Source organism: Dasypus novemcinctus, chromosome 28, assembly GCF_030445035.2.
Source record: "Dasypus novemcinctus isolate mDasNov1 chromosome 28, mDasNov1.1.hap2, whole genome shotgun sequence".
Taxonomy (NCBI): domain Eukaryota; kingdom Metazoa; phylum Chordata; class Mammalia; order Cingulata; family Dasypodidae; genus Dasypus; species Dasypus novemcinctus.
The window spans coordinates 39338413-39364302 of NC_080700.1; the positions used below are offsets into that span (position 1 = coordinate 39338413).

The following is a 25890-nucleotide window of genomic DNA, read 5'->3' on the forward strand; positions in this document are numbered from 1 at the left end:
ATATTTTTTTCCACCCTTAAGCATTGTTCTCTAAAACAATTACCTATTACCTGTTAGTCATTGACAGTATAGTGAATTTTTTATGGCAGAATTATTGCCAGTATATACTGAACCTTGTCTTTTGACTTTCAAGGATATGGATCTAGATGAAGGGCAAGATGGTGTGGAAGAGGAGATCTTTGAACAAGAAGCAAAAAAAGTGGCTGTTCGCTCCAGATCAAGAACACATTCACGATCTCGTTCAAGGTTCTTCCATTATATTTAATGATAGCTGTGTGTGAACTTTGAAAATGCTTTGTTTCTTTCCATCAAGATTAAAGGAAATGTTTTTCTTTGGATGACAGTTTTCCTTCTGTTATTCTCAGAAGTAATTCAGAATTTCAAAAACATAATTTTAGATTTCTTTTTTTAATTGGTTACATCTATGGTCATTTGTTTGAATAATGTACATAATAGTAGCAACTGCATCGTGAGACTGGGGTTTGGAGTATGCCCAGTTTTAGTTCATAATATTGTGTTGGTGCCCAGCTTAGCCTCCAACTGACTCCAAAACAAGAGTTGTTAAGTCACGCTATAGAGGACCAGTGTATTTCTTACATTCCTTTTTATCTCATAACAATCCTAAAGATGATCATAAAAATAAAACAAAAATTCCTTTTATAAATGTTAAACATAATATCAGTTATAAAAATATCCCCCCAGTTTTTTTTCTTGTGGACTTTCAACATGGCTAACGCTTTTCTTTAATGCACAAAAAACCTCATTCAAACTTAGGTTTGAAGATACCTTGTTACCCTGGTACGCTTTTGGGTAGCATGTATAGATTGATTATTTCTGCTACAAACTACCTTACAATTTAAAAATCACCAGTCTTTAATGTTTTTATACCTTATTTGGTGCATATGAATACTCCTGAAAAATGTGGCCCCTAAATGCTGCAAGGGGGCAGCATCTGGAATGACTTTTTCAGTCACTTCATGTTTACATCTTGCAAATGAGAAACAGCTTTTTCCCTAAACCCTTATTATGTCAATTAATTATCTTCCTGAAGCAATGACATTAGTGCTGGAACTTCTTTTTGTCATAATACTGCCACCTTATTAATAAGCATATTGAAGAGAATTCAATGTCATGATTTCATCTGATCATGTTTTTTGTTTGGTCATTTCTCTCTCAAGATCAGTCCATATTGTCTTATTAGCAATGGGTGGCATTTTAGTTTTTATTGTCCTCCACATTCTTCTCATGTTTGTCCCATATACATTAAAATCATATTCTAAGTCCCATGAGAAAATTTGAGGTTACGGTTAGCTTGATAACTTTATTTCTAAATGGGTGACTTTTCTTGACATTTGATTTTTTTGTTGTAAATTTGACATGCATTGCTTTTCATTTTCTTAGAATACTTCAAAGATTTAAGGAAAAAAAATGAAAGAATTTTACTTGATTAAAAAAAAGTATATTAGAATGGAACATTAGTCACTGAGATTACTACCAATTCCATTGTTGTTCAACCTAGAAAACAGTGTCTGTTTTCGTAGTTATTAGGCAATTAAAAAGTGTCCATATGTTATTTTTTTAATACATGATTGACAAGGAATAGAAGAACTAGTGCTTCATTATCTCCTCTTGTAAAATCAAACACCATAAAATTTTAGAAGTTGAAAATGACTAAGATTTCTGTACTGATTTAGTGCTCTGAGAGATGCAGTCTCTGTCACCTCATTTTAAGAAGTCCCTAATGGGTCTTCATTTTCTTTGACTCCTATTTTCTATTCTTCTTGACTACTGCTGGGAGACAATAAGAGACACTAAGAGAAAGTTAGGCCCTTTCTAGTATTTCATTTTCCTCTTGGTTGTGAACAATCACCCAGATTCAGTAAGAAGAATTGCAAACAAGTGTACATGACCAGTATAGATCGAATGCCACATAGATTTGAGAAATAAAGATTTGATAATTACTCTTAAAATATTTTAATAGGTAGCTAAATATGACAACGATTTTTTTTTGTAATTGTTTTTCCTCACCTAGAAGTAAGAAATTTGACATTAGAAGTAAAATTATATACATATGGATTTTTTTTGGCAGATCACCAAGAAAACGAAGGTCTAGGTCCCGTTCTGGTTCTCGGAAGCGTAAACACAGAAAGCGATCGCGTTCCCGCTCAAGAGAAAGAAAGAGGAAATCTTCACGTTCATACTCAAGTGAAAGAAGAGCTCGAGAAAGGGAGAAAGAACGACAGAAAAAGGGATTACCTCCAATTAGATCTAAAACATTGAGTGGTAAGTAACATACTTTTACATATATTAAGAAGGTTCCTGCTGCAAATGTTCGTAACCTCATTTTCAGACTAAGAAGTTGAAAAGTGGTTTGATAGATAATTTTGTCCTTGATTTTTGTAATGTGATAGAGGAAAGAAGAAAAAGAACATTTTAACATACAGATTTTACTCATCTATACCAAGGTCATTGAGAGTTGAAATTTTTCTCTTTAAATACAAGTTAGAAAATGAAAGACTTGACTATGTTATAAAGCAGACCTGGCTAGTGTCCATAGATGGATGCGCAACCAAGATGGAGATGAGCAATGTCTGTAGAAGTAATTATTATACAAAGCACAGATATTTTAGTATAATTTCTTTTTTTAAAAATTTATTTCTCTCCCCTTCCCCGCTCTGCTCTCTCTGTCCACTTGTATTCTTGTCAGCGGCACCAGCAATCTGTGTCTCTTTTTGTTGCGTCATCTTACTGCGTCAGCTCTCCATGTGTGCAGCGCCATCCTGGGCAGGCTGCACTTTTGTTGCACTGGGTGGCTTTCCTTATGGGGCACACTTCTTGCGCGTGGCCTCCCCTATGCGGGGGACACCCTGTGTGGCATGGCACTCCTTGGCGTGCATCAGCACTGTGTGTGGACCAGCTCATCACACAGGTCAGGGGGCCCTGGGTTTGAACTTTGGACCTCCCATGTGGTAGATGGACTCTCTATCTGTTGAGCCAAATCCACTTCCCTAATTTTTTTTTCTTAAACGTTTCATTTCGTTTTACTTTCATTTATGAAAATAATGCAAACCTCATACATGGAACTCCAACACCCCCCTATCCCAAAATACCCAGATTCACCAGTTTTGACATTTTGCCACATTTGCTGTATCATTCTGTCAATCCATCAGTCTCTGTCACTTTCTAAACATTTGAGAGTAGGTGCTCCTTAAAAACATAGTTACTTCCATGTACATTTCCTAAGAACAAGGATATTAAGTTATGTAACTTTTGGGGCTTTTTTCCTCTGTTATGAGATCCAGTTAAGGATTATGTATGACATTTGGTTGTCATTGTTTCTTCTTTTGCTTTTTTTATTTATTTTTTAATTGTAGACCTTAGGTATAAGTCTTAAAGCAAATTACAAATTTACTTGGTCAGTACGGTGGAGAAATTTCTATTACACAAACTTTCCCCACTTTATATGCTAATCTATAATGTATGATCAGAACAAATCTGGTAGTGGCAGGGTTTGTATTAGGAAAGGGCTAGCAGAGGGATCACTTGGTAAAACAAGGGTACAGTGAAATCAGTCGTAATTAGTGCCAGATTCTGCCTGGAGGATTCTTAGTGGATTATGTCTTCAAAGGGGAACTCACTGCAAATGGCCAAAGAAGTACATAAAATGGAGCAAGTTGTTGCTTGTTCTCAAGAGCTGAACATTGCTCAAGTTGTCTGATTTATGAAGGTCTCCCTATAATACCAGGGAGATGGATAAAGAATTAGTATAACTTCTACTCCTAGAACATCTGGGAACCCAGGGACGGCCATCTTCTTAGTAGATTCTGGCAATTTGAGCAGGCCTTGGCTACCTAGAGAGACTCTTATCTGATTATGGAGTCAGTATTAATTTGAACTTTCTATTTGTCCTTTAGAGAGAGGGACCAAACAGTTTAATGTTAGGTTCATAGAAAAATAATGTTAAATGTCCAACCATGACTACCATTCAGACATTCAGAATCACTAGTTTACTCACTAGTATTTGTGTTTTAGTTCCCTAACTGCTAAAATAAGTAAATTCCTTAACAGGAATTTTTGGCTCATGGCTTTGGAGGCTAGAAGGCTTGCCTGTCCCAGGCATATCTTCTGGCTGGCCAGCCGCCTTTACAGTTCATTGTCTTTGTTACATCACACGGCAGTGCACATGGTAGTGCCACCTTCTTTCTCTTCAGGTTCTGTTGACTTCAGTTTCTTGCTTCTCCTGTGGCTTCTTTCCTTGGCTTTGCTTATTCAGCCATGTTGGATTGATGCCCCCCCCCCTCACAGTCTGGGCATCCCTTCACAAGTGACATCTTCATAGGTCCACTTTGCAAATGGTTTCACACCCACACAACCAGGGGCTGGCACTTGAACATGTTTTTTGTGGGGGCACGAGTCAGTCCCCAGCAGTTAGGATAGGGGTTTTATGGGGAGTCTCTTTCCTTTGATAACTCAATTGCTGTCACCATTTACATGGCTTTTGACATTGAAATTTATTTTGTATTTTGTTTTTATGGATAAGATGCAGTAAAAAAGAAAATTCAGAAAATACAGCGAAAAGTATGTCTCTTGATTTTTACCTCCAACTCCCTATTCCCTTACTCAGAAGCAGTATTAATTTCATGTGGTCAGTATTCCACCCCTTTTTAAACATACAGAGTGTGTCCTGCTACAGTATTTTAGAACATAAGAACTTTCGTTAATAGCCCAAAGGGACTATTAAAGCTTCAACAAACTGTAACATTCCAGGAATCAAGTGGGATGGAGGAGAATCATTATTGCTTTTCCCCAAGTTGTTCATGGGAAAGAGATAACCTTGAATGAGTACTTGAAGAGGATGGTGGAAAGGGAGCTGTAGGTATAAAGGTTTTCATGTCAGTATCTCTTTGTTGTGCTGATGCTCTCGTATTCAGATGTATGTCTGCTAGTTTGAAAGCTGATTTTTAGTCAAAATTGAGAGAATAGGAAGAGAGAACTCAAACTCAAATGTAATTAATTTTTTGAAAGGGAATTACAAAGATGAGCATTGGCTTCTAACCATGGTAGAGTAGCTAGTATTGAATTTGCCCTTTCACTGTGCAGAGCTAGAAAACTACAAAATTTGTGGGGGGAGAGCAGGGATAGCTCTTCGGATACTGAACAGCTAGTTAAGTGTGCTTGCTGTCTGTCCCAGCCTTTTACTTAGAGAGATACTTTCTGAATCCCAGGTTGGAGGGGCATAGGTAACACACACAGGTGCTAGGAACGGTGTTCATGGAAACTGAGGCAGCTGGGATGTACAGCACAGGGTAATGGAGATAATGAACTGTTGAGTGAAAGAGCTCCAGAAGTCTTCTGAGGGTCTGTTGGTAGGCTGAATAATCACTCCACGAAACTGTCCACACCTGAATCACTGGAATCTGTGACTGTTACGTTGTGTGGTGGTAAGGGACTTTGCAGATGTGATTCACATCAGAATCTTGAGATGGGGAGAAGATCCTGGAACACCCAGGTGGGCCCAGTGTAATCACAAGGGTCCTTTTAAGAGGGAGCCAGGAACTTCAGAGAGAAAAGGTGATGTGACAGTAATAGCAGAGAGAGATTGGACAGTGCTGCTCTCCTGGCTTTAAAATGGAGGGTGAGGCCACAAGCTAAGGAATGCAGGTGACTTCTAGTAAATGGAAAAGGCAAGGAAGTGAATTCTTCTCTAGAACTTCTGAACCATTTTAGACCCCTGGAACGCTAAAGGAATAAATCTGTCATTTCAAGGTACTAAGTTTTTGGTAATTTGTTATAGCAACAGTAGGAGACTAATACAGGGACATCCCCCCTTTAGACTTTGGCTGAATATTAAGCTATATATGCATAGTGTGAGACTGAACGAGGCAAAGAACAGTTAGCAGGGAAAGGTATGAGGGATCTGTGAGCTGAACAATCCCTAAAGCTTAGACACCTCTGGGAAAGATCAGAGTTCCGGCTCACCAGAATTCAGAGACCTGGTTAAACCTAGGGCATTCAGTTTAAATCTTACAATGTTCACACCTTAGTATGGGGCTAAATCAGCTCTAGAGTAAAGGCTGCTCTAGACTGGACCTAATACAGGAAAAAGGTGGTTAAAAAGCTGGAAAGTTCTTTTAAATACTATTATAAATTCAGAATAATATTAAAGCTTTGTAGATGTATACCATTGTAGATATTTTTCTAAAGTGTCTTCAGAAAAAGGTCATGATAAACAGTGCAGCTCAAAACAAGATATCTCATGTTTAAGGTTTGTTCTATTAAAAGGAAGTGGATTTCTACAGTTAGGCATCTCTAGTAAAGTCTTTCCTGATAACAAGTTAAGGAGTTGTGTGTGAGTCAACCTTTTTTTTCCCTTTGTCTCTCCATGCATAGTATCATTTCCTTAATGATGTGATATCCTTTTCAGATTTTGCTATTGTTTAGAGAGAGACACCCACTGAATCATTCCAGTACAGAAAGACATTTAAAATGTACAGATAGGATTGCAGTGAAAAGTGGTTTTGAAATTTTGTTGTATCTTAGAATCACCTGGGGACTTTTAAAAAAATCCCAGTGATCAGTTGGGCTCCCACCTACCATTTGGGAGGCCCTGGGTTCGCATCCTGGGGCCTCCTTGTAAAGGCAGGTGCACCCGCGCTCCATGAAGAGCCAACTCAGCAAGGTGATGCAACAAAAAGGCAGACAAGTAAAAAAACAAACAAACAAAAAAACACAGGAGCGTGCAGTGAATGGACACAGAGAGGAGAGAGCAAGCAAGCCCAAGGGGGGGGGGGCGTGTAAAAAAAAAAAGTGAGTAAAAATTATTAAAAAATCACAGTTCCCAGTCCCTCCTACCTTATATCACTCAACATGTTTTAGAGTGGTAGCTGGGATCCACAGGTAATTCAGGTGTGCAACCAAGTTTAAGAAGAAGAGACATACTAGAGGCATGCATACCGTGTACAGCTAGGATTTCAGTTGATTTTAAATATAACAAATGTCCATTAACAAGTGTTTAAGATAAGTTATTTAAATATTAATTTCTTATTGTTATTAGTGCTTTACCCTCAGCTAAATGAAAGAAGTAACTGTGATTTAAGCCGTATGACTTTTGTCTTTACAGTATGTAGTACTACTCTCTGGGTTGGTCAGGTGGACAAGAAGGCAACACAGCAAGATTTAACCAACCTGTTTGAAGAGTTTGGACAGATTGAATCCATTAATGTAAGTTATCAGTTCTTTAACACTATTTTAAGGTTAGCAACCAAAAAATAAGTTTTCTTTTATACCAGGAGCCATTTTGGTTCTTGATTTTTTTATTCTAGAATCTGCCATTTTTATTTCAACTAATCCAGAATCTGCCTTTAATAATATACATCTTTGTAAAAATTGTTTTACTTTGAGCATTTCTGTGCTTTCTCTAGTGCTGAGTATCTCCTTGCTTAATTAATATTTCTTTCTTAGTGGAATTCTAACAAAATATTCTTGTGGGCCTTATAGCAATGTACCACTTAATTCCTAAAAATATCAGATCTTTGAGTTGACAGGAGCTCTGTGTGATCTAGTGTAATTCCTGGTTTTTTCTTTTAAACACATATGAGGAAACTGAGTCCCAGAGAATTAATGTCACCTGCTCACAGGCACATATATGATCTTGAGACACATCTGGACTTGGGGTCCCAGTCTCTTTTACTAGGTGCATTTTAGTAGTAAAAGTCCATGGACAGTGAAGCTCTCGTAACTTGAGTCTTTCCCTCCACTATTTGAATCATGGTTTTGCCCCATCTGGTCTCCTCCTTTGAATGTTTTCTTCTTCAAGTGCTTGGCTTTTCCCTGGCTGGCGATCAGACATCCTTAGCCATTTTAATTGTTCTTATCGATGCAGATTGCTTGCTTTCCCTGTCTTCTCCCCCTTCCCATCATGTAAATTCCAGGTAGTGAAATTACATGTTCATTCGTTTGAAGAAACTTACAAATTATTTGAGTTCTGATTTCTGTTTGCCGTGTTACACTTTTATGTCTCTTGGGCCTTTTATCATTGTTTTACTAGAAAATTTCTGGTTTCATGTCTAGTCTTATTTTTCAACATTCTTTATATGATCTAACTTGACTTCTCTATACTAATGACAATACTCTTCATTTGAATTGAGTTGATGATTCGTAGTTTGCTTTCCTTTTTGGACCCTCACAAGAAGCTGGTTAAGTAATCCAATTATTGTTATTTTACCAGTGAGGAAACTTAAGTGTTCTGTCTGCATTAAATAGGTAACAGGTGAATTATTGTCGTTCAGTGTCCACTATCATGTAACTGCTCTGAATTTTTTTCTGATTTTTCTACCCTTCAACTAGTGGTTCTCTGCCCTAGCTGCATATCAGAAATGAAAAAAAACAGGGATGCCCAGGCTCAGTATCTTTAAATTCCGATCATGGTACCGTAGCTGCACAGACCCTGGTAGACAGTCAACAACCACTGCCCTGAACAGAGCCTGCCTCCAAGTAGCATTTTTGGATTTGCATCTCACTGCACACATTTGTAGTCTTTCTTGCATCATGGTTATTTGGGCATCTGTTTGCCTTATTTTTCTCATCTATTTTGCTACCTTTTGAGAGCACAGTGCTTACAAATAATAAGCACTAAGTTGTGAACAGAACATCTGTTGATAAGATCCAGGATTTGCAAAATTTTAAAGATTAACAAACCTTTCCTTTGGTTTTTGGGAAGTTGGAAGACAAAATTGTCAGCGACATTTGACATTGATGAGCTTGAAGAAAACACTTTCATTAGGTTAGAGCTAGCTACATTGCAAGAGATGAAATATGTAGGGGGTTAGAGAGACCTCTTTTGAGAACTTTGGTATTAAAGTGAAGAGAATAGCTTAAAGTATTTGCAAGGCTGAGGGAAAGGTTTTTAACTTTATTTTGACAACTAGAGCTTATTAACTATAGAATACCTTTTTAGGTCTTCAAAGCGACAAACCCAAAATGCTGTGTATAGTTTTCTCAATTAATGCATTAAGAATAATTGTATGATCCAGTAGTTTATAGAATAGTTTCATGCTTTATAGATAGAATTCTTAGGTCTTTACACTGAGGTTCTTTTACTGTTCATATTAAAATTTTATCCAGAATTACTAGGGCAAAGTAAAGTTTTACAGAACGAAAAATTACCAATTATTGTAGATTTGTAGGTTTAATATGAAGGATAAGATGCTTCCCACATACAAAACCCCTTCTACAACATTACTTAAGGTCACTTTTGGAAAAACTGAAATGTTAATAAAAATGTTTTGTATTCCTTCATATACATTGACCATACAATATTATTTCCCTCTCATCTAGTATTGCATGCATATTTTTGTTTCTGTAGTTCTTTAGTTTAGTATGTATTAGAAAACTGAGTAATTGCACATTGTATATAAAGGTTTGGCAAATAGGAAAGTGGTATATAAATGACTGCAGCTCGTGATTTCTCAAACTACAGCTTGAAAAGTATAAAATGCTTCTTCCTACAGTCATATATTTCTCTTTTTTATGAAGAGAACAGACCAATGGAGCCTTCACTGCTATGTGACAAAGTCTTTGAAAAGTAGAGATACTGTATGTGTTCATGTTCAGTGGAACCTGAGCCTAACAGTATTTTCTAATTATCACTATTACTGTAGACTCTAGGTAAGATACTAAGGAGACTACAAGTTAGATTTTTTTTTTCTTCTTTAGTACCTTCAGATCAAGAATTGTACAATAAACAAATAGCGAGAGAAAGAAGAGAAAACAATTGAATAACTGATCTATTTGCTTAAAATTGAATTGTGGTGTTAGTCAGTAATCAATGTCCTGCTTCTCTAAAATCATAGAGTGCCAATATGGATTGTTTTCCTTATACCTCTTCTTACAAGGTTTTTAAAAAAATTATTATTACTATTTTTTTAATAGATGATTCCTCCCAGAGGCTGTGCTTATGTCTGTATGGTTCATCGGCAAGATTCATTTCGGGCTCTTCAGAAACTTAGTTCTGGATCATATAAAATTGGATCCAAAGTCATTAAGGTGAGATTTTTGTGGAGGTGGGTGGTGCAGGGCAACATTTCAGTGCATATTATGTTAAAGATTTAAGTTTTTCACTTGACAGAAGCACATGCTTGTATTTACTTAATTGAATTATTAGAATGTTCTTCTATTTGGTTCATTTTTTTTGGTGTCATAGGCACACTTTGTTAGAAATGTATTTCAGTATTGCTGAGGTATAGAATGAGGCATATTGGAAATAATTCCAATAACCAAAACTTAAGTCGGTTTCTTGAAATCATACTTACACAGTTCTGTGAGCCATCCATTTTATGAGCAGAACCTTTTCAGTTTGACAAGTTTGTCTTTTAATCACTTTTCTTCTTTTAACACTTCCTAATCATACCGCCTCAGTATATTATTAATTTTTCCTTTTTAAAACCTCCTTTTCTTATATAAGCCTAACCCTTGTGAAGGGTTTATAATAATTTTATTTTCTTCTTATTCTATAACCTGAATATTCATTGAGTATTTTTCCATTTTCCTTTTTGTGAGTAATTCACATTTTCTTTCTAGTATTTGGAAATAATTTATTCCTCCAGTTACCATCAGTTTTGACATCTGAATTTTTAAAAATGTTAATAAAAATATTACTACCAAAGAAGGTAATATGTGCCCAATCTTTTTGTCATTTTATAGTGGAGAGTTTCTCCATGTAAATTAAAGTATACAAAAGTGTTTTTTAAAATTACAATATCTAAGTTGTCAATAACACAGATTAACATTTTTCTAGTAAAAAGTAGGTTTGGACTGTCTCTGGAAATTTCATTTTAAAGTTGCAGTAAAAAGTGAAAATAAATCACATATTGTAAATCTTTTTCTATATAATGCAGATTTTATTTAAAACAAACAAACAGAAAACAAAATACATTCCTAACATTTTTTGGTTCCTGTTAGTCTTCTGATAATGATGCTTTGCCCATTTTCATCTGATTTTTAAAACAAATTTTATTTATATTTATATTGTTTAAATACAATTTCAAACAATTTAACTTGTTTTTTCAATATTCCCAATAGATTGCTTGGGCTTTAAATAAAGGTGTAAAAACAGAATACAAACAATTCTGGGACGTGGATCTTGGAGTTACGTATATACCATGGGAAAAAGTTAAAGTGGATGACTTGGAAGGTTTTGCAGAAGGAGGCATGATTGATCAGGAAACTGTAAATACTGGTAAGAACAGTGAGGGTTTGGAGGGGCAATAGTTTTATTTTTTAAAAGTGTGCTTAAAAGGTTATAATGAAAATAAGTTTTGTGTGTTGATAGGATAACTTGGGTGTCCTGGAGTCACTCCTCCAAAAAGGGAAAAGAAACAGTATTTGTGACCAGTGTACATTTCATTTGCTTAATGCATGCTATTTTATAAGCGTCAAACTATAATATTTTAGAAGTCCAAAATGTGTTTTCGTGTGTATGTGTGTATATATGTGTGTGTGTGTGTATACACACACACATATATATACTCTTAATTTTGCTATTTAAGAGAAGCTCATGCATATGGAGTCATTTTAAAAGTAAATATTTTTAAATTATTGAGATTAGATTGGAACTGGGAACTTGGGAAGCTCCTTTGAAAAAAACTCTAGATTATTTTCATTAGTATCCAGGTTGAGAATAGTATCTTAATTTAGGAAGCTCTAGTTCAGAGTCACGGAATATTAGAATGCCCCCAAAAAAGATCTTGCAGCCTGCTCCTTTCAAAATTGTTTGCCTTTTTTTTTTTTTTTTTAGAGAAGTCATAGGTTTACAGAAAAGTCATGTAAAAAAATTCAGCTTTCCCATAATTGACATCCCACCCCTCACATTATTAACACTTTGTATTGGAACACTTCACAGTTTTGTATCATCCTCACACAGGGGCTATGCTAATCTTCTCTGTATCATTCCAATTTTTAGTGTATGTACTACCAAACCAAGCACTGTCCTTAAGATTCAATTTTAAATGCACAAAATGATTAGTAGGTATTACCAGTAAGAAATAATAAAAATGTTACTAGAAAAGAAATATACATCTTATTTCTTCGCATCTTAGCTGTTTTTCCAAAATTAACTAATTTTCAAGACTATTTTAGCTCTCAGCCCAGTAAAAAGTATGTTCAAACCCTTTTTATATTTTCTTCCTTGATGGATGTTTCATTCGATGGATATTTATTAGGAAATGGAAACAGACCAAGAGACAAAAATCCATCCTCTCGGGAAATGTCATTCTCGAGCAGGGGATGTAAACTGTAGCCCATGCACCAAATCCTGCCAGGAGCCTCTTTGTAAATAACGTTTTATTGAATAGCACTAAGTTCATTTGTTTGCCTATTTTATATGGCTCTTTTTGGAACAGCAGATGAATAGTTGCAACAGATGATATGGACCCCAAAGTCTAAAGTACTGTAGAAGAACTTTGCTAGTTCAGTTCTAGTGAAAAGAAATAGAAATAAACAAAATAAATTAACTATGTAACATGTTCAGTGTTGTTATGTTCTAAGAATAAAAAAACAGGGAAAGAGATAGGCAGTAACTGGGTGGGGATAGAATTGCCATGTTGAAGTGGTAGAAGGTCTTAGGGAGAGGGTAACATTTGAGCAAAGACCTGAGGGAAATGAGGAAGTGAGACACATGGCTCTGTGGGACAGAGCATTTCATACCGAAGGAACAGCAAGTGCACAAGTCTGTACTTAGAAATCATGAGAGCCAGTATATATAGGTGGAGGAAAGGGAGTGACTTGTAGGCGATGACAGAGAGGTAGAGACAGGCAGAATCCTGGGGGTCTGAGAAGTCATTGTAACCACTTTGATCTTTACTCTGAATGAGATGGAAAATCTTTGGATGAACCAGTGGAGCTTCTTTGTTAACATTTTTTGCACAGTCGTATCAGAAAGATTATTCTGTTTTGGAACACTGCTTGGTGGTCTTCTCTAGTTGTTCCTTGTGACAAACTATAAAATAAGATCCATAATTCTTACATTCAGGCCATCTTCCTAATACATAGTGTTTTCTTTATTTATTTTTTTATTTTTAAAAGATATATTTTTTTAATTTATTTCTCTCCCCTTCCCGCCCCCCACCCCCAGTTGTCTGCTCTCTTGTGTCCATTCGCTGTATGTTCTTCTGTGACCGCTTCTATCCTTATCAGCGGCACCGGGAATCTGTACTTTTTTGTTGCGTCATCTTGTGTCAACCCTCGGTGTGTGCAGCACCATTCCTGGGCAGGCTGCACTTTTCTTTCGCACTGGGCGGCTCTCCTTACGGGGCGCACTCCTTGTGCTTGGGGCTCCCCCACGTGGGGGACACCCCTGCGTGGCACGGCTCTCCTTGCGCCCATCAGCACTGCACATGGGCCAGCTCCACACGGGTCAAGGAGGCCTGGGGTTTGAATCGCCGACCTCTCATGTGGTAGACGGATGCCCTAACCACTGGGCCAAGTCTGCTTCCCTGTTTTTTTTTTTCAGATTAAATATTGTTGTGTCTTTTATTTATGTCTCATATTTGTCATGCTTTTTTGGAACACCTGAATATCCTAATCAGATTTTATCTGAGCAAAATTTAAGGTGACACCTACAGTTGTGTGTACATTGTACAAGTGTGACTACTTTTTTTTTTTTTTTTTTTTTTTTGAGGTCCTTGGGCCGGGGATTGAACCTAGGACCTTGTATATGGGAAAGCTGGTGCTCAACCACTGAGCCACGTTGGCTTCCCTGAGTTGGTTTTTTCATTTGCTTAGCTTGTTGTTTGTGTTTGTTTTTAGGAGGCACCGGGAACTGATTCCGGGGCCTCCCATGTGGGAAACAGGTGTTCAACCACTTGAGCCACAGCCACCCCCGCCCCCCAGTATGACTTTATAGTGCAAGATTGCCAAGGTAGATGAAGGACTCAGATTTAGTCAGGTGTAAAATAAATGTATACTGGAAAGAAAATAAGTTATACCTGTAAAGGAAATGAATTTCAAATATTTTGTTTAGAATGGGAAACCGTGAAAAGCTCAGAACCTGTTAAAGAGACGGTCCAGCCAGCTCAGAGTCCGCCTCCAGTTGAAAAGGAGACTGTGGTCACAACCCAGGCAGAGGTTTTCCCTCCACCTGTCGCTATGTTGCAGGTTGGTGCTCAAGTTGGTTTTGTTTGTTTCTTTAATGTTTTGTTTCACATTTGTGTTTTTATGCATGTATTTAATATACTTTATTAAAAAACTTGGAGAAATTGTCCAGATTGGAATAAACACTTGGCAGTAGTGTTAGGCAAAAGAATTTTCCTCTTAAATCTCTTTTTCATAAAAGCGTTGCCCGTGGTGTGGTTATTATTGTGCTAAACACGTTAAAATGAAAACAGGGCAGGTTAAATAGATGAGTATTGCTTCTTAGAACTTGCGTGATTGTTTTTTCTTCTCTTTAGATTGTGATTTTTTTAGTTTTAAACTAATCGTCATTTTAAACTAAAAGTCATTTTAATGAGTTTAGTCCCGCATTTCCTCAATAAAATGTTCAGAAATGTTGTTTGTATTTAAATCTTGTTTATTTCTCCAACAAATTATTTGATGTGACTGCTCTGTGGCATTCACTCTTCCAAGAGGGTTCTTGGTTGGGGGTATATCAATGAAATAAGCAGACAAAATTCCCTGCTCTGTGGAGCTAACATCTCAGTGGGGGGAGACATTAAATGTATATTAAGTAAGGACATGAGAACCTGTGGAGGAATAAGATAGGGTAACATGATCGAGGGCCTGGGTAGACACAATTTTAAATAGAATGGTCAGGCCAAGGAATTGAAAATAGCATTTGTGCAGTGACCTAAACAGGCTGGGGGAATTAACCACGTGGATGTCTTTGGGAAGAGCGTTACAGGTAGAGGACACAGCCAGTACAGTGATCCTATGCCAGGAATATGCTTGGTGTGTTTCAGGAAGAGCAAGTGGGCTAGCATGAAATGACTGAGCAGGAGGCTAGTTGAAGAGATCATTATCAGGGCTTTGGTTTTCACTCTGAATGAAGTGGGGAGCTATAGAAGGGCATTGAGCAAAAGAGTGACTTGATATAGCTTTAAGTTCTAAGGGATTGTGCAGGCTATTTGAGAATACGTTCTGGTGGGCCTTATGAAAACAGAAAGGCCAGTTCAAAGAGAACGGCAGTGGAGAAACAATGGTAGCTTATAGTAGTCTGATAGCAATGGAGGTACAGAGAAGTGGTCAGATATGAGGTAGGATTTGAAGGATTGGATTTGGAGTTGTGAGAATAACCAGGGGCAATATTTTTGGTCTGAGAAATTCGAAAGATGGGAGCTGTCATCTGAAAATTGGAAAGGCTGTGGAAAGAACCATTTTGGGAATTCAGTTTTGCACATGTGAAATTTTTCAAGGTCACTTAGACAACCCAAGTTTTGAGGTGTTAAATAGACTGTTGATATAACGTGGATTTATATCCAAAGAGAGGTCCATAGTACAGATAAATATTTGGAACTTACTGTACTTACACTTTTACTCATGTAAAAGATACTTATATTGGGATTAGAAAATAAGTTTTTGGGAAGCCATTCTAAAGCTGTTATTGACAGTCTTTCTAACAGTGCATAGCATAGCTAGGTATTGTTAGTTTCTTTTACAGTCTCCAAGTAAGTAATTTTATCTTGCTTTTACCCAGAGTAGGTTAAACAAAAAAGAAAAAAATAACTGTAATATAGTGGTATTTGTTATCTCCCTAAATAAGAAATAGAAAGGATTTATTTTTAGTTCCAAGATGTAATCCTTGTGGGTCAAGAAAATGACGGATGGACTTCTTTTTCTTTTCTATCCACACAAGATTCCAGTTGCCCCAGCTGTGCCTGCAGTTAGCTTAGTCCCACCTGCCTTTCCTGTGTCAATGCCGGTGCCACCTCCAGGATTCAGTCCTCTCCCTCCACCGCCTTTTCTTCGAGCAAGTTTTAACCCTTCACAGCCACCGCCTGGTAAGGAATTCTCAGATCTTATTATTTGAATTCTATTTAGAATATTATTAAAATTACACTTTTTCCAGATTTAAATGCCACAGAGCAGAAGTTTTCAAACCTTAGCATGCATCAGAACCCCTTGGAGGGCTTGTTAAAATACAGATAGTTGGGGCCAAGAATTTGCATTTCTAGTAAGTCTTCAGGTGATGTGATTGCCAGAAAACCACACTTTGAGAAGCACTGACAGAAGGAAGCTGAATTCCTTTACAATCATTGAAACACTTTTAGAACAATCTAAAATTTGTGAAGTTTTTATATGAAAATTTTCTATAGCATTATTAGCATGAAATTTATGGATTGCCCTTCCTAAAACATCATTAGGTTCTGTTTTGACATTAGACATTATAATATAATTTAAGTTCTTAAAAATGCTAATTTAATTTGTAATACTTTTCTATTAATAACTTGATTTTAAAAAAGCTCTTCAAATCAGTGTTTCTTCTAGTAAAACTGTAGATTGGTTATGTAGCATAGATAGAGTCTCCATATTACATATCTGGGAGGTTAGAAGAATGAGGGAGAGATACAGAGGATCAGATGATTACGTTGTTTTTCAAAAATGATGGTTTTTTTCCTTTGAACTTCAGCAGTCATTTACTGTATTACAAGTAAAAGGGTACCTTGGTTTCTGTCATTTTAAAATTTTTTATTATTTTATTTTATTTATTTCTCTCCCTTACCCGCCCCTTGTCTGTTCTCTGTGTCCACTTGCACTATCTTGCGGCACTGGGAAATTGCATCTCTTTTTTGTTGCATCATCTTGCTGTGTCAGCTCACCATGTGTGCAGCACCTCTCCTGGGCAGACTGCAGTTTTTTCATGCTGGGTGCCCTTTGCAGAGCACACACCTTGCACATGGGGCACCCCTATGCCGGGGTACCCCTGCATGGCACAGCACTCTTTGTGCATGGACGGCAGCACTGTGTGTGGGCCAGCTCCACATGGGTCAGGAGGCCCTGGGGATTGAACCCTGGACCCTCCGTATATCAGACGGACACTATCATTTGAGCCATGTCCGCTTCCTGTCATTTTTGTTCTTAGGCATTGGATAGCATTTCTTAGAAACTGTCAACAATACTAAAAAGTAAATTTATTTGTCATGTAGCAAGACTTTAAAATTATGATTTGATAGATTTGATACAGAATTTGAGAGTAATACAGATTTTAACAAGAATTCTATTCTTATGTTTTATGTTTTGAAAGTTACTCTTGTTCAATATTTTCTGTATTTGTGATTAGAAGATTAGAATTTTTTTTCAGAGGATATTCTTTAAAATTTTGAAATAACTGCACAACAGAAATTTTATACATTCATTGTCTACCATTCATTTGTTGAAAACTCATAAATCTTTATTTTTCCTGTAGTTTTAGTCAGTTTTTAAATCAAATTTAATAGTGTCTATATTTTATCTTTGATTTAAAAATAAATTTCCTTGCATAGTTTATTTTTGGTGTTTTCCCCCCATATAGGTTTCATGCCGCCTCCAGTTCCACCACCTGTTGTTCCACCTCCTACTATTGCACCAGTAGTACCAGCATGTGAGTTTCCAAATTTTAAAATATTCTTTATTCATGGTAGTGTTGGTGTGTCTGTCCTCGTTCTTGTGGTTTATTTTTAATTTTTTAAATATGAAAGTTTTCGTAGAAATACATTTTATTACATGATTTCTAAAAAGTTAACATCATCCTATGACAGTCCATATTCATATATAAATGGAATACTTAGTCAAAATCCCCACATTATATTCGGTTATTTTGTTTTGTTTTGTTTATTAAATGTCTTAATCTAGAGTAGTCCTGCCCAAAACCCCCTTCCTTTTTTAAATGCTTCATGTTTTTGACTTGTTGAAGAAATAGTTCAATTTCACCTACAGTGTCCCATATAATGGTTTGGTTTTTTTGCTTCTTGTGGTTTTGAATTTGTTCCTCTCTCTCCTTGAATTTCCTGTAAAATGGAAGTTAGCACCAAAGGCTTGATTGCATGGGGGTTCACCTTTTGTGAAGCAAGAATGCTTCACAGGTGGGGTACTATAGACATAATTTATTAATCAGGATCCACACCATCCCTTCTTGACCCACTTTTAATAAGTTTAAGATGGATCAGAGTGTTCAGGTAGTGGGACCTGGTCATTTAAAAAGTTTCAAGTTTTCCTCTAATGGTTCCTTCCATTTGTCATTTGTTGTTTAAATCTTTCCATTAGTGGCAAAATGGTGATTAAAAAAAAATTCTATAACTTGTTCCATATTTATATCCTAAAAATTTTCTATAGAGAGGAACATTCCTTATCAACTAATGATAGGTAGTTACCTTGAAGTACAGTTTGTACAGGAAAGCCAGGGTAGTTAGTAAATTCTTTCTTTTACATTGCCATTTTTCATAGTAATGAGGTAGTGCTATGGGTATTTCCAGTGATATCCAGTGACTAAATGAAGAGTTAATTTTTTAAAAAATTTCTCTTTCTCTTCTTCCTCCCTTTCTTCATTTTGTTTTGTATTTCTCAGGAGATTTTTGCTCTCAAGCATTGTGTTCATTTTTCTTCTTGAGCTTCAAATTGATCCATCTTTGGACACTGGGAGGCCTTTCATTTGTTTCTCTATTCTTTTGACTTGATGTCATTTATTTCTGATAATTTCACAGTATTTTTATTTTTAATTTTTGGCCCAGTATGTGCCAGACTAATATTGTGTATTTCCTTATCCAGTCTAAAAATCAACCATTTTCATTAATTAAAGGCCATGATCTGGGGACTTGATTCTCCTTTTGCTCTTGGGTTTTCACTGAGTCTAGGAATTTTCAGTTAACAAAGTTAGAAAATACCTGTTTTTCGAAAGTAAAAACAGTGACTACACACTATTTCCAAAATAAATTTAACGTCATGGGATTTTTGCCTAGCTACTTTGATTTTTGTACTTGTCTCTGTTCTTACACACTGAAAACATTAATATGATTACTCACTTGCATTAACAATATATACTTATACACATGTTAGTTTGAAAGTAATAAGGTCAGTATTACTACAAACAAGGAGATAAAACTAAGATTTCCCTGCTGCCCTCTTTGTCCTCAAAATATATATTCACTAAGGGTGTATACTCAGATTGCTGTAAATTGCTGTTTTCCAAGGTCACTTGAAATAATTTTCTCAGTATTGTTGTGGCACCAACTTCATTTATGGGAGTTATTTGTGTTGTACATTTTCATGGAATACACACCTCACCCTCACTGTTCTTGACCCCTATACTTTCTTCACTAGAAGTCTGCAGGGACAGTTACCGGACATTGTGTGTCTTCCATGGCCCACTGGGTGGACTGTGGGAGAGTGTGGGCTATGATGTGGACCATTAACCATGAGGTGCAGCGGTGCTCAGAGATGTATTCACCAAATGCAATGAATGTCTCATGATGATGGAGGAGATTGTTGCTATGGGGGGAGGAGTGGGGTGAGGGGGGTGGGGGGTATATGGGGATCTCATATTTTTTTAATGTAACATTAAAAAATAAAGGCAAAAAAAAGAATAGGCATTTAAAAAGGAATGCAGATCAAGTCAATAGTAAATATTGCAGACATGCTTAGCTTTTATTACTATTTACTTTTTTCCCTATTTTAGGACATTTCAGAAATGTTGAAAATACCATTTTATTCATTTTCTCCTTCTGTTTAATCTCTTTATAGTAATTCTCAAAACTTCTGAAGAAACTTCCCATAATTTAGACAAACCTAGTGAAAAGCACATCTTATTATGAAGAGAGTAAGTTAGGGGAGTGGATGTAGCTCAAGTGGTTGAGTGCCTGCTTCCCATGTATGTGGTCCCAGGTTTGATATCCGGTACCTCCTAAAAACAAACAAACAGATGAAAAAAAACAACTCTCATTGGGTAGTGGATGTCGCTCAGTAGTCGAGTGCCTCCTTCCCATGTACAAGATACTGGATTCAATCCCCAATACCTCTTTTTAAAAAAAAAGTTAGATATAGAGCTCAGCTTCTGATAATCTAATTCATCTTCTGTATATATGTTTTTTAATATATTTGTTGTTTATTTTTAAAAGATACATAGACCACACAAAATGTTATATTAAAAAATATGGAAGGTTCCCATATGCCTCACTCCCCACACCACCCACTTTTGCCACATCAACAACTTCTTTCATTAGTGTGGTACAGTCATTGCATTTGATGAACACATTTTGGAGCACTGCTGCACAGCATGGATTATAGTTTACATTGTAGTTTACACTCTCTCCCAATCCATTCACTGGGCTATGGCAGGATATATAATGTCCTGCATCTGTCCCTGCAGTATCATTCAGGACAACTCCAAGTCCTAAAAAAGTCCCCATATCATACCTCCTTTTTCCTCTCGCTGCCATTAGCACCTCCCCTGGCCACTGTCTCCACATAAATGATATAATTTCTTTCATTGCTAGAGTCACAATAGTTCTATAGCAGAATACCAGTTAAATGTATCTTCTGTATATTCTTAAACTCCTTCCTCTTCTTCAGTGTTTAGACAGCATTAGCAGGCTTCATTTTGTTGTTGTGATCAATTAGAAAGAATTGTTTATTCTTCTGAAAATTAGAGTATTCAGAAGCTGTTTCAGAATTTACTATTTACAGAGGCTAATCATCAAACTTGCCTCCCAGTTACTTCTCAGTTTATTCATTTTGGGAAATCTGGGAACAGTTAATGGAAAAAGAGGAATACCAGTGTGACACTCTCGTTTAATTCTCGTAATTCCCAGACGTGGTCTCAGGTGGTTTTACCCTATTTTACGGCTCTGCTCTGTCCAAATAGTTTGTCCAGGTAACCTAAAGTTAAAAGTGGGAATAAAACTTTTACCCCAGTAATGACTTAAATATTCCAAGTAACAGTTACACTAAAAATGTTAAACAATTTGATTATAATTCTTTATTTTTTTTTAGTTTTTTTTTTTTTTTTTAGCATATAAATAATACACATGTCATTTAGGGATTTCTCTGTCCATCCTTTAAAGTGGAATATGTATAGCTTTGTTTGTAAGCAACCTAACCCCCTCTAATATGCGCTTCTAATCTTGTTCAGTGAATATACTCTAGTATATTGTAATTTGAAAGGAATTAGACAGATTTTCATTCCTGTATATACACACTTAATCTTCACTAGTCATTTCTGTATATTTAGGCCATCCCTTCTCTGGCATCCTTGGAAAGTAACAATTTTTCTGATTACTGGAAGTTTAAATACTGGTCCTTACTTTACTAAACACTTTTTGTGGAAATATTTCCAAAAAGTATTGATTCTCCACTTTTTTAAAGAATAAAGCTTCCTAAATATGATTTAACCTCTTCATGAAGACTCATTTGTCATTTTGAGATTAGTTCTTATATAATGTGCTTGCTTTAGATGAAGCAGTAAGGCTGCCAAAATTTAGTTTGCATTATAAATGAGATAGAAGGACCAGAAAAGAATTCTTATACATCCTGTTAACTGGGCAGTCTTACCAAACAACTGGAGAGAGAATAGGAAGAACATTTAAAACATTGACTAGACCAGAGTTTGTCATATTTTAACTTAGCACATGAATTGATTAAGTCTGAAATATATTTTCCCCTTTTTAAACAGCTTTAGTGCAGCCGCCATTATCCATGACTCCAGAAACTGTGAAAGATGTTGCTTTTGGTAGCCTTGTTTTACCAGGTGGTTCTGTTGCCAGCAGTCTTGCTACTTCCGCCCTGCCAGCTGGAAACGTTTTTAATCCTCCAACTAAACAAGCAGAGCCTGAAGAAAAAGGACCTCATCTTACAGACCACCAGATTTCTTCTGGTGAAAACACCAGATCAGGTAAAAAAAAAAAAAAAAAAGTCCCCAGAACTATGTAACTGCTATACCTTAACCTTAAGCTGCTTCTCTGTGTTGGTTTTTAATTCCAGAGTGGCATGCATTTGTAACCAATTCAATGGGTAAATGTTGAAATACTGTGATTATTTGCAAGGGGGCGGGGGATCGCCAGCTCCTAAAATTTCTATTTTTTAAAAAAAAAAAAAAAAGTTTTTTTTTTTTTTAAGGAGGTACTGGGGATTGTACCTGGGACCTTGACATGCTGAAGCAGGGACTCAACCACTGAGCTACACCTGCTTCCCTAATGTATAGTTTCTGACACCTTTCTATTAAGGCCGCTGTCTCTGCTTTTGTTTGAGCCTTTGTTGTATTATTGACAAAATAAGAACTGCACAAAAATCTGTATACTTACAGGAATACAAAAATGAGCAGGCATTAAGTGTGATCATCTTTCTTGTACCACAGAATTCTACCAGGTTTTATACAACTGTGTCTGATAGTAGTAAGTGCTTTTTTTAAAAAGCACCATGGTTAGTGTGTTAACAATTGTGCATATTATATATAGAAAGGCTTTTGTTAAAGGTGGAGAGTTAGTACAAACCTGACGCTTTTGTTTACTTAATGATTTCATGTAAGAATTTAGGTAACTGCCTCACATACATTTAAATATTAAAGTTTTTCTCTACATGGCACTAATAATTTTAGCTTCGATTTTTATTTAGTATCTAGTACACCTTGATTCTTGGGGCATAAAAGTAGCTGGTTAACTCTAAGGTATTGGAAAGTATAGCATTAATAATACTTAATGCAATTTCTTTTCATCCAAGAACGATGGTTGTTTTGTGAATATTTACAAGTGTATTCCTTTTCTTTCCATTTTAGTGATCCCAAATGATATTTCAAGTACTGCGATTTTAGGAGGACATCTGCCAAATGTGACAAGCAATTCTGGAATTCTGGGAGTCCAAAGACCAAATATATCAAGTAATTCTGAAATTCTTGGAGTTCGGCCAGCTAATGTTTCCAGTAGTTCTGGGATTATTGGAGTACAGCCACCAAATATTCTGGGTAACTCTGGAATTGTGGCAGTACAGCCACCAGGCGTGTCGAGTAGTGCTGGACTTTTGGGAGTACTACCCCCAAATCTGCCTAACAATTCCGGACTCATAGGTGTACAGCCACCAAATGTTCCAAATGCTGCTGGACTTTTGGGAACACAGCCACCAGCTGGGCCTCAAAATTTACCCCCTTTAAATATCTCGAGTCAGAGGATGCCTGTGATGCCCATGTTAGACATCCGCCCAGGACTTATGCCACAGGCACCTGGACCGCGGTTCCCATTAATACAGCCTGGAATTCCACCCCAGCGGGGAATCCCTCCCCCCACAGTGCTTGATGCGACTCTTCATCCACCACCCCGTGGGCCTTTTCCTCCAGGAGACCTTTTCGGTCCACCAGAAAGACCTTTTTTGGCTCCTGGAAGACAAAGTGTAGACAATGTTCCTAATCCGGAAAAAAGGCTTCCCCTCGGGAATGATAACATTCAACAGGAAGGAGATAGAGATTACCGGTTTCCTCCGGTAGAAACCAGAGAGAGCATTGGTAGACCTCCCCCACTGGACGTTAGGGATGTGGTTGGGCGGCCTATAGACCCAAGAGAAGGTCCTGGAAGGCCTCCATTAGATGGTAGGGATCACTTTGGAAGACCTCCTGTAGATATAAGAGAGAATCTTGTGAGGCCAGGTATAGATCATCTTGGTCGAAGAGACCACTTTGGCTTTAATGCTGAGAAGCCTTGGGGGCACAGAGGAGATTTTGATGAGAGAGAGCATCGAGTTCTACCTGTCTTTGGTGGTCCCAAAGGTTTACACGAAGAAAGAGGTCGATTTCGGTCTGGAAACTATAGGTTTGATCCTAGAAGTGGTCCTTGGAACAGAGGCTTTGGACAAGAAGTCCACAGAGATTTTGATGACCGCAGAAGACCCTGGGAGAGGCAGAGGGACAGGGATGACAGAGATTTTGATTTCTGCAGAGAAATTAATGGAAGTCGCCTTGGACGAGATAGAATTCAGAACACCTGGATCCCCCCTCCTCACGCCCGGGTTTTTGATTATTTTGAAGGGGCCACTTCTCAACGAAAAGGTGATAATGTGCCTCAGGTTAATGGTGAAAATACAGAGAGACATGCTCAGCCACCACCTTTACAAGTACAGAATGATCCTGAACTTTATGATAAACTGACACCTTCAAGTGAGATAAACAAGGAGAAGAGTGACACAGTTGCTGATATAGAAAGTGAACCAGTGGTAGAAAGCACAGAAACTGAGGGGACATAATCATCACTCAGTAGGTAAAAGATACCTTTTGTAAAGTTGTCATCTCTCTGTAATAGATTAATGGCTGACTGGACCATAGTTGTTCACTTTTGTCTGCCAGAATTAAGTTAATCTGATGTTCATGTTCACCTTTCTCTTAAAATAATTGTACAACTGACTTGTATAGACATTGTTCTTAATATGAACATGGTAGGTAAGCATTTTTTTATTTTTCTGATAAATATAAATGTTGCCCCCAGATTCTTTTAACTTCAAGGAAATGAATAACAGCTTGTCAGAGACTTCCTATGGAAGAAAGAGTTTTTTAGATACTACCATTAGGTTGGATATGGCAATAGATATATTTCAAAACAGCAAGCGGTGATATATCTTATCCATATCTTTAGGCTGCTGCAGAATTTTAAGGTAATAGACAAAGCTGTGATATTTTATGCAAAGACTGGCTCTAGACATTTGAGGAGCACAATACAGAGATTTTAAAAAGTGATTTTGTAAAATCTACACTATGGTCTCTGTTTCTCCAAAGTAAGTGTTTGTGATTTGTTCCTCATACTGCAGTGAGTAAAAAAGAAAAAAAGAAAACAACATAAATATTAAAATACATTTCAATGTTGGGTGAATTTTGTTTTTAGATGCCAATAAAACTTATTTGTTTGATAACAGTGTTCTAGGAATTGTATTTTTTTAACCTACAAATTCTTAAAATCCTGGATCATTAGCATCTGTTTAGTTGTTGCAGAAGTTTTATATTACTCATAACAACAGTGAAGAACCATGTGGTCAAAAAAAAGCATGTACTTGATATAAAAATTATGCAGTCTCATTGGTATGTATGTACTATGCATGTATATTTATCGTGTAAGTCAAATGTAGATTTTTCTGTTTCTCTATATGTCTGTCTTTATGCACATACAGAGAAAGTAGAAAGTTAAAACATTTTAGATAATAAAATATTCTTTAAAACCTTGTAGAAAATTAAGAGAAATTTGGCTCATTAACAAGGCTTATTGTTTTAACTCTTAGCTTTTACAGATCTAAAATAAGAAATACTGTAAAAAATATATATTGGAGATTTGGCAATTCTTACTAATTTAGTTAAGCATGAAGCCAAATTTCAATTAATTGTTTGCATTGTTTTATTTTACAGTGTATTAACTAATGTGTATAGATAGTGTTAGCACTAAAGTTTCCTGAAATGAATTTCTGAGGTGGAGAATTAATTGCACAAAATATACAGTGATGGTGGTGGTGGTGGTAGGTTTAAAAACATTAATTTCTATGCTAGGAGCAAAGTGTCCAAACCTGTGTTTTGTAGGCTCTGGGTAGAATTGTTCAGATTAGCTTCCTAGGTAAACTGAGTAGCAGAAAGATTTGGGGTTGGTTTCTTATTTTTTTGCTTTTGCTTTTAATTTTCATTTACTTGCTGTTTTGTTTCTACATGTATATAAAACCATTGGAGTTTTTTAGTTTCTAATAGAAGGCTTTTGTTTGGTTCTATAAAGTCATTTTGCTTCCAACAGTTCATCATTTGCTCTATTTAAAATTCCTAAACTGTATTTGTCAAGCCTCCAAAACAAAGATAGAGCATACCAGCTCTTTAAAATGGGATTTGTTTAGCTTTCTTCTGATGACCTGGAGAACTGTAAGAGCTTTAATGTTCCTGGCCAAAAGTAAAGGGTTTTCTACCTACACGTACTGAATAAAGAT

At 36.6% G+C, this 25890-nt stretch overlaps 1 protein-coding gene and 1 non-coding gene across 2 annotated transcripts in view; one reads left to right on the plus strand and one right to left on the minus strand.

Moving 5' to 3' along the window:
- SCAF8 (SR-related CTD associated factor 8) overlaps positions 1-25890 on the plus strand; it is a 182075-nt gene that overhangs the window by 83874 nt on the left and 72311 nt on the right. The window contains exons 12-19 of the mRNA XM_058289735.2: positions 134-246; positions 2090-2283; positions 7121-7221; positions 9931-10044; positions 11080-11236; positions 14018-14151; positions 15845-15989; positions 17501-17569. Of these exons, the coding sequence (XP_058145718.1) occupies positions 134-246; positions 2090-2283; positions 7121-7221; positions 9931-10044; positions 11080-11236; positions 14018-14151; positions 15845-15989; positions 17501-17569 (1027 nt within the window). The remainder of the gene's footprint in view (positions 1-133; positions 247-2089; positions 2284-7120; positions 7222-9930; positions 10045-11079; positions 11237-14017; positions 14152-15844; positions 15990-17500; positions 17570-25890) is intronic.
- Positions 11878-11983, minus strand: LOC111760375 (U6 spliceosomal RNA). Its single transcript, XR_002794076.1, has one exon. It is a non-coding gene; the product is annotated as a U6 spliceosomal RNA (small nuclear RNA).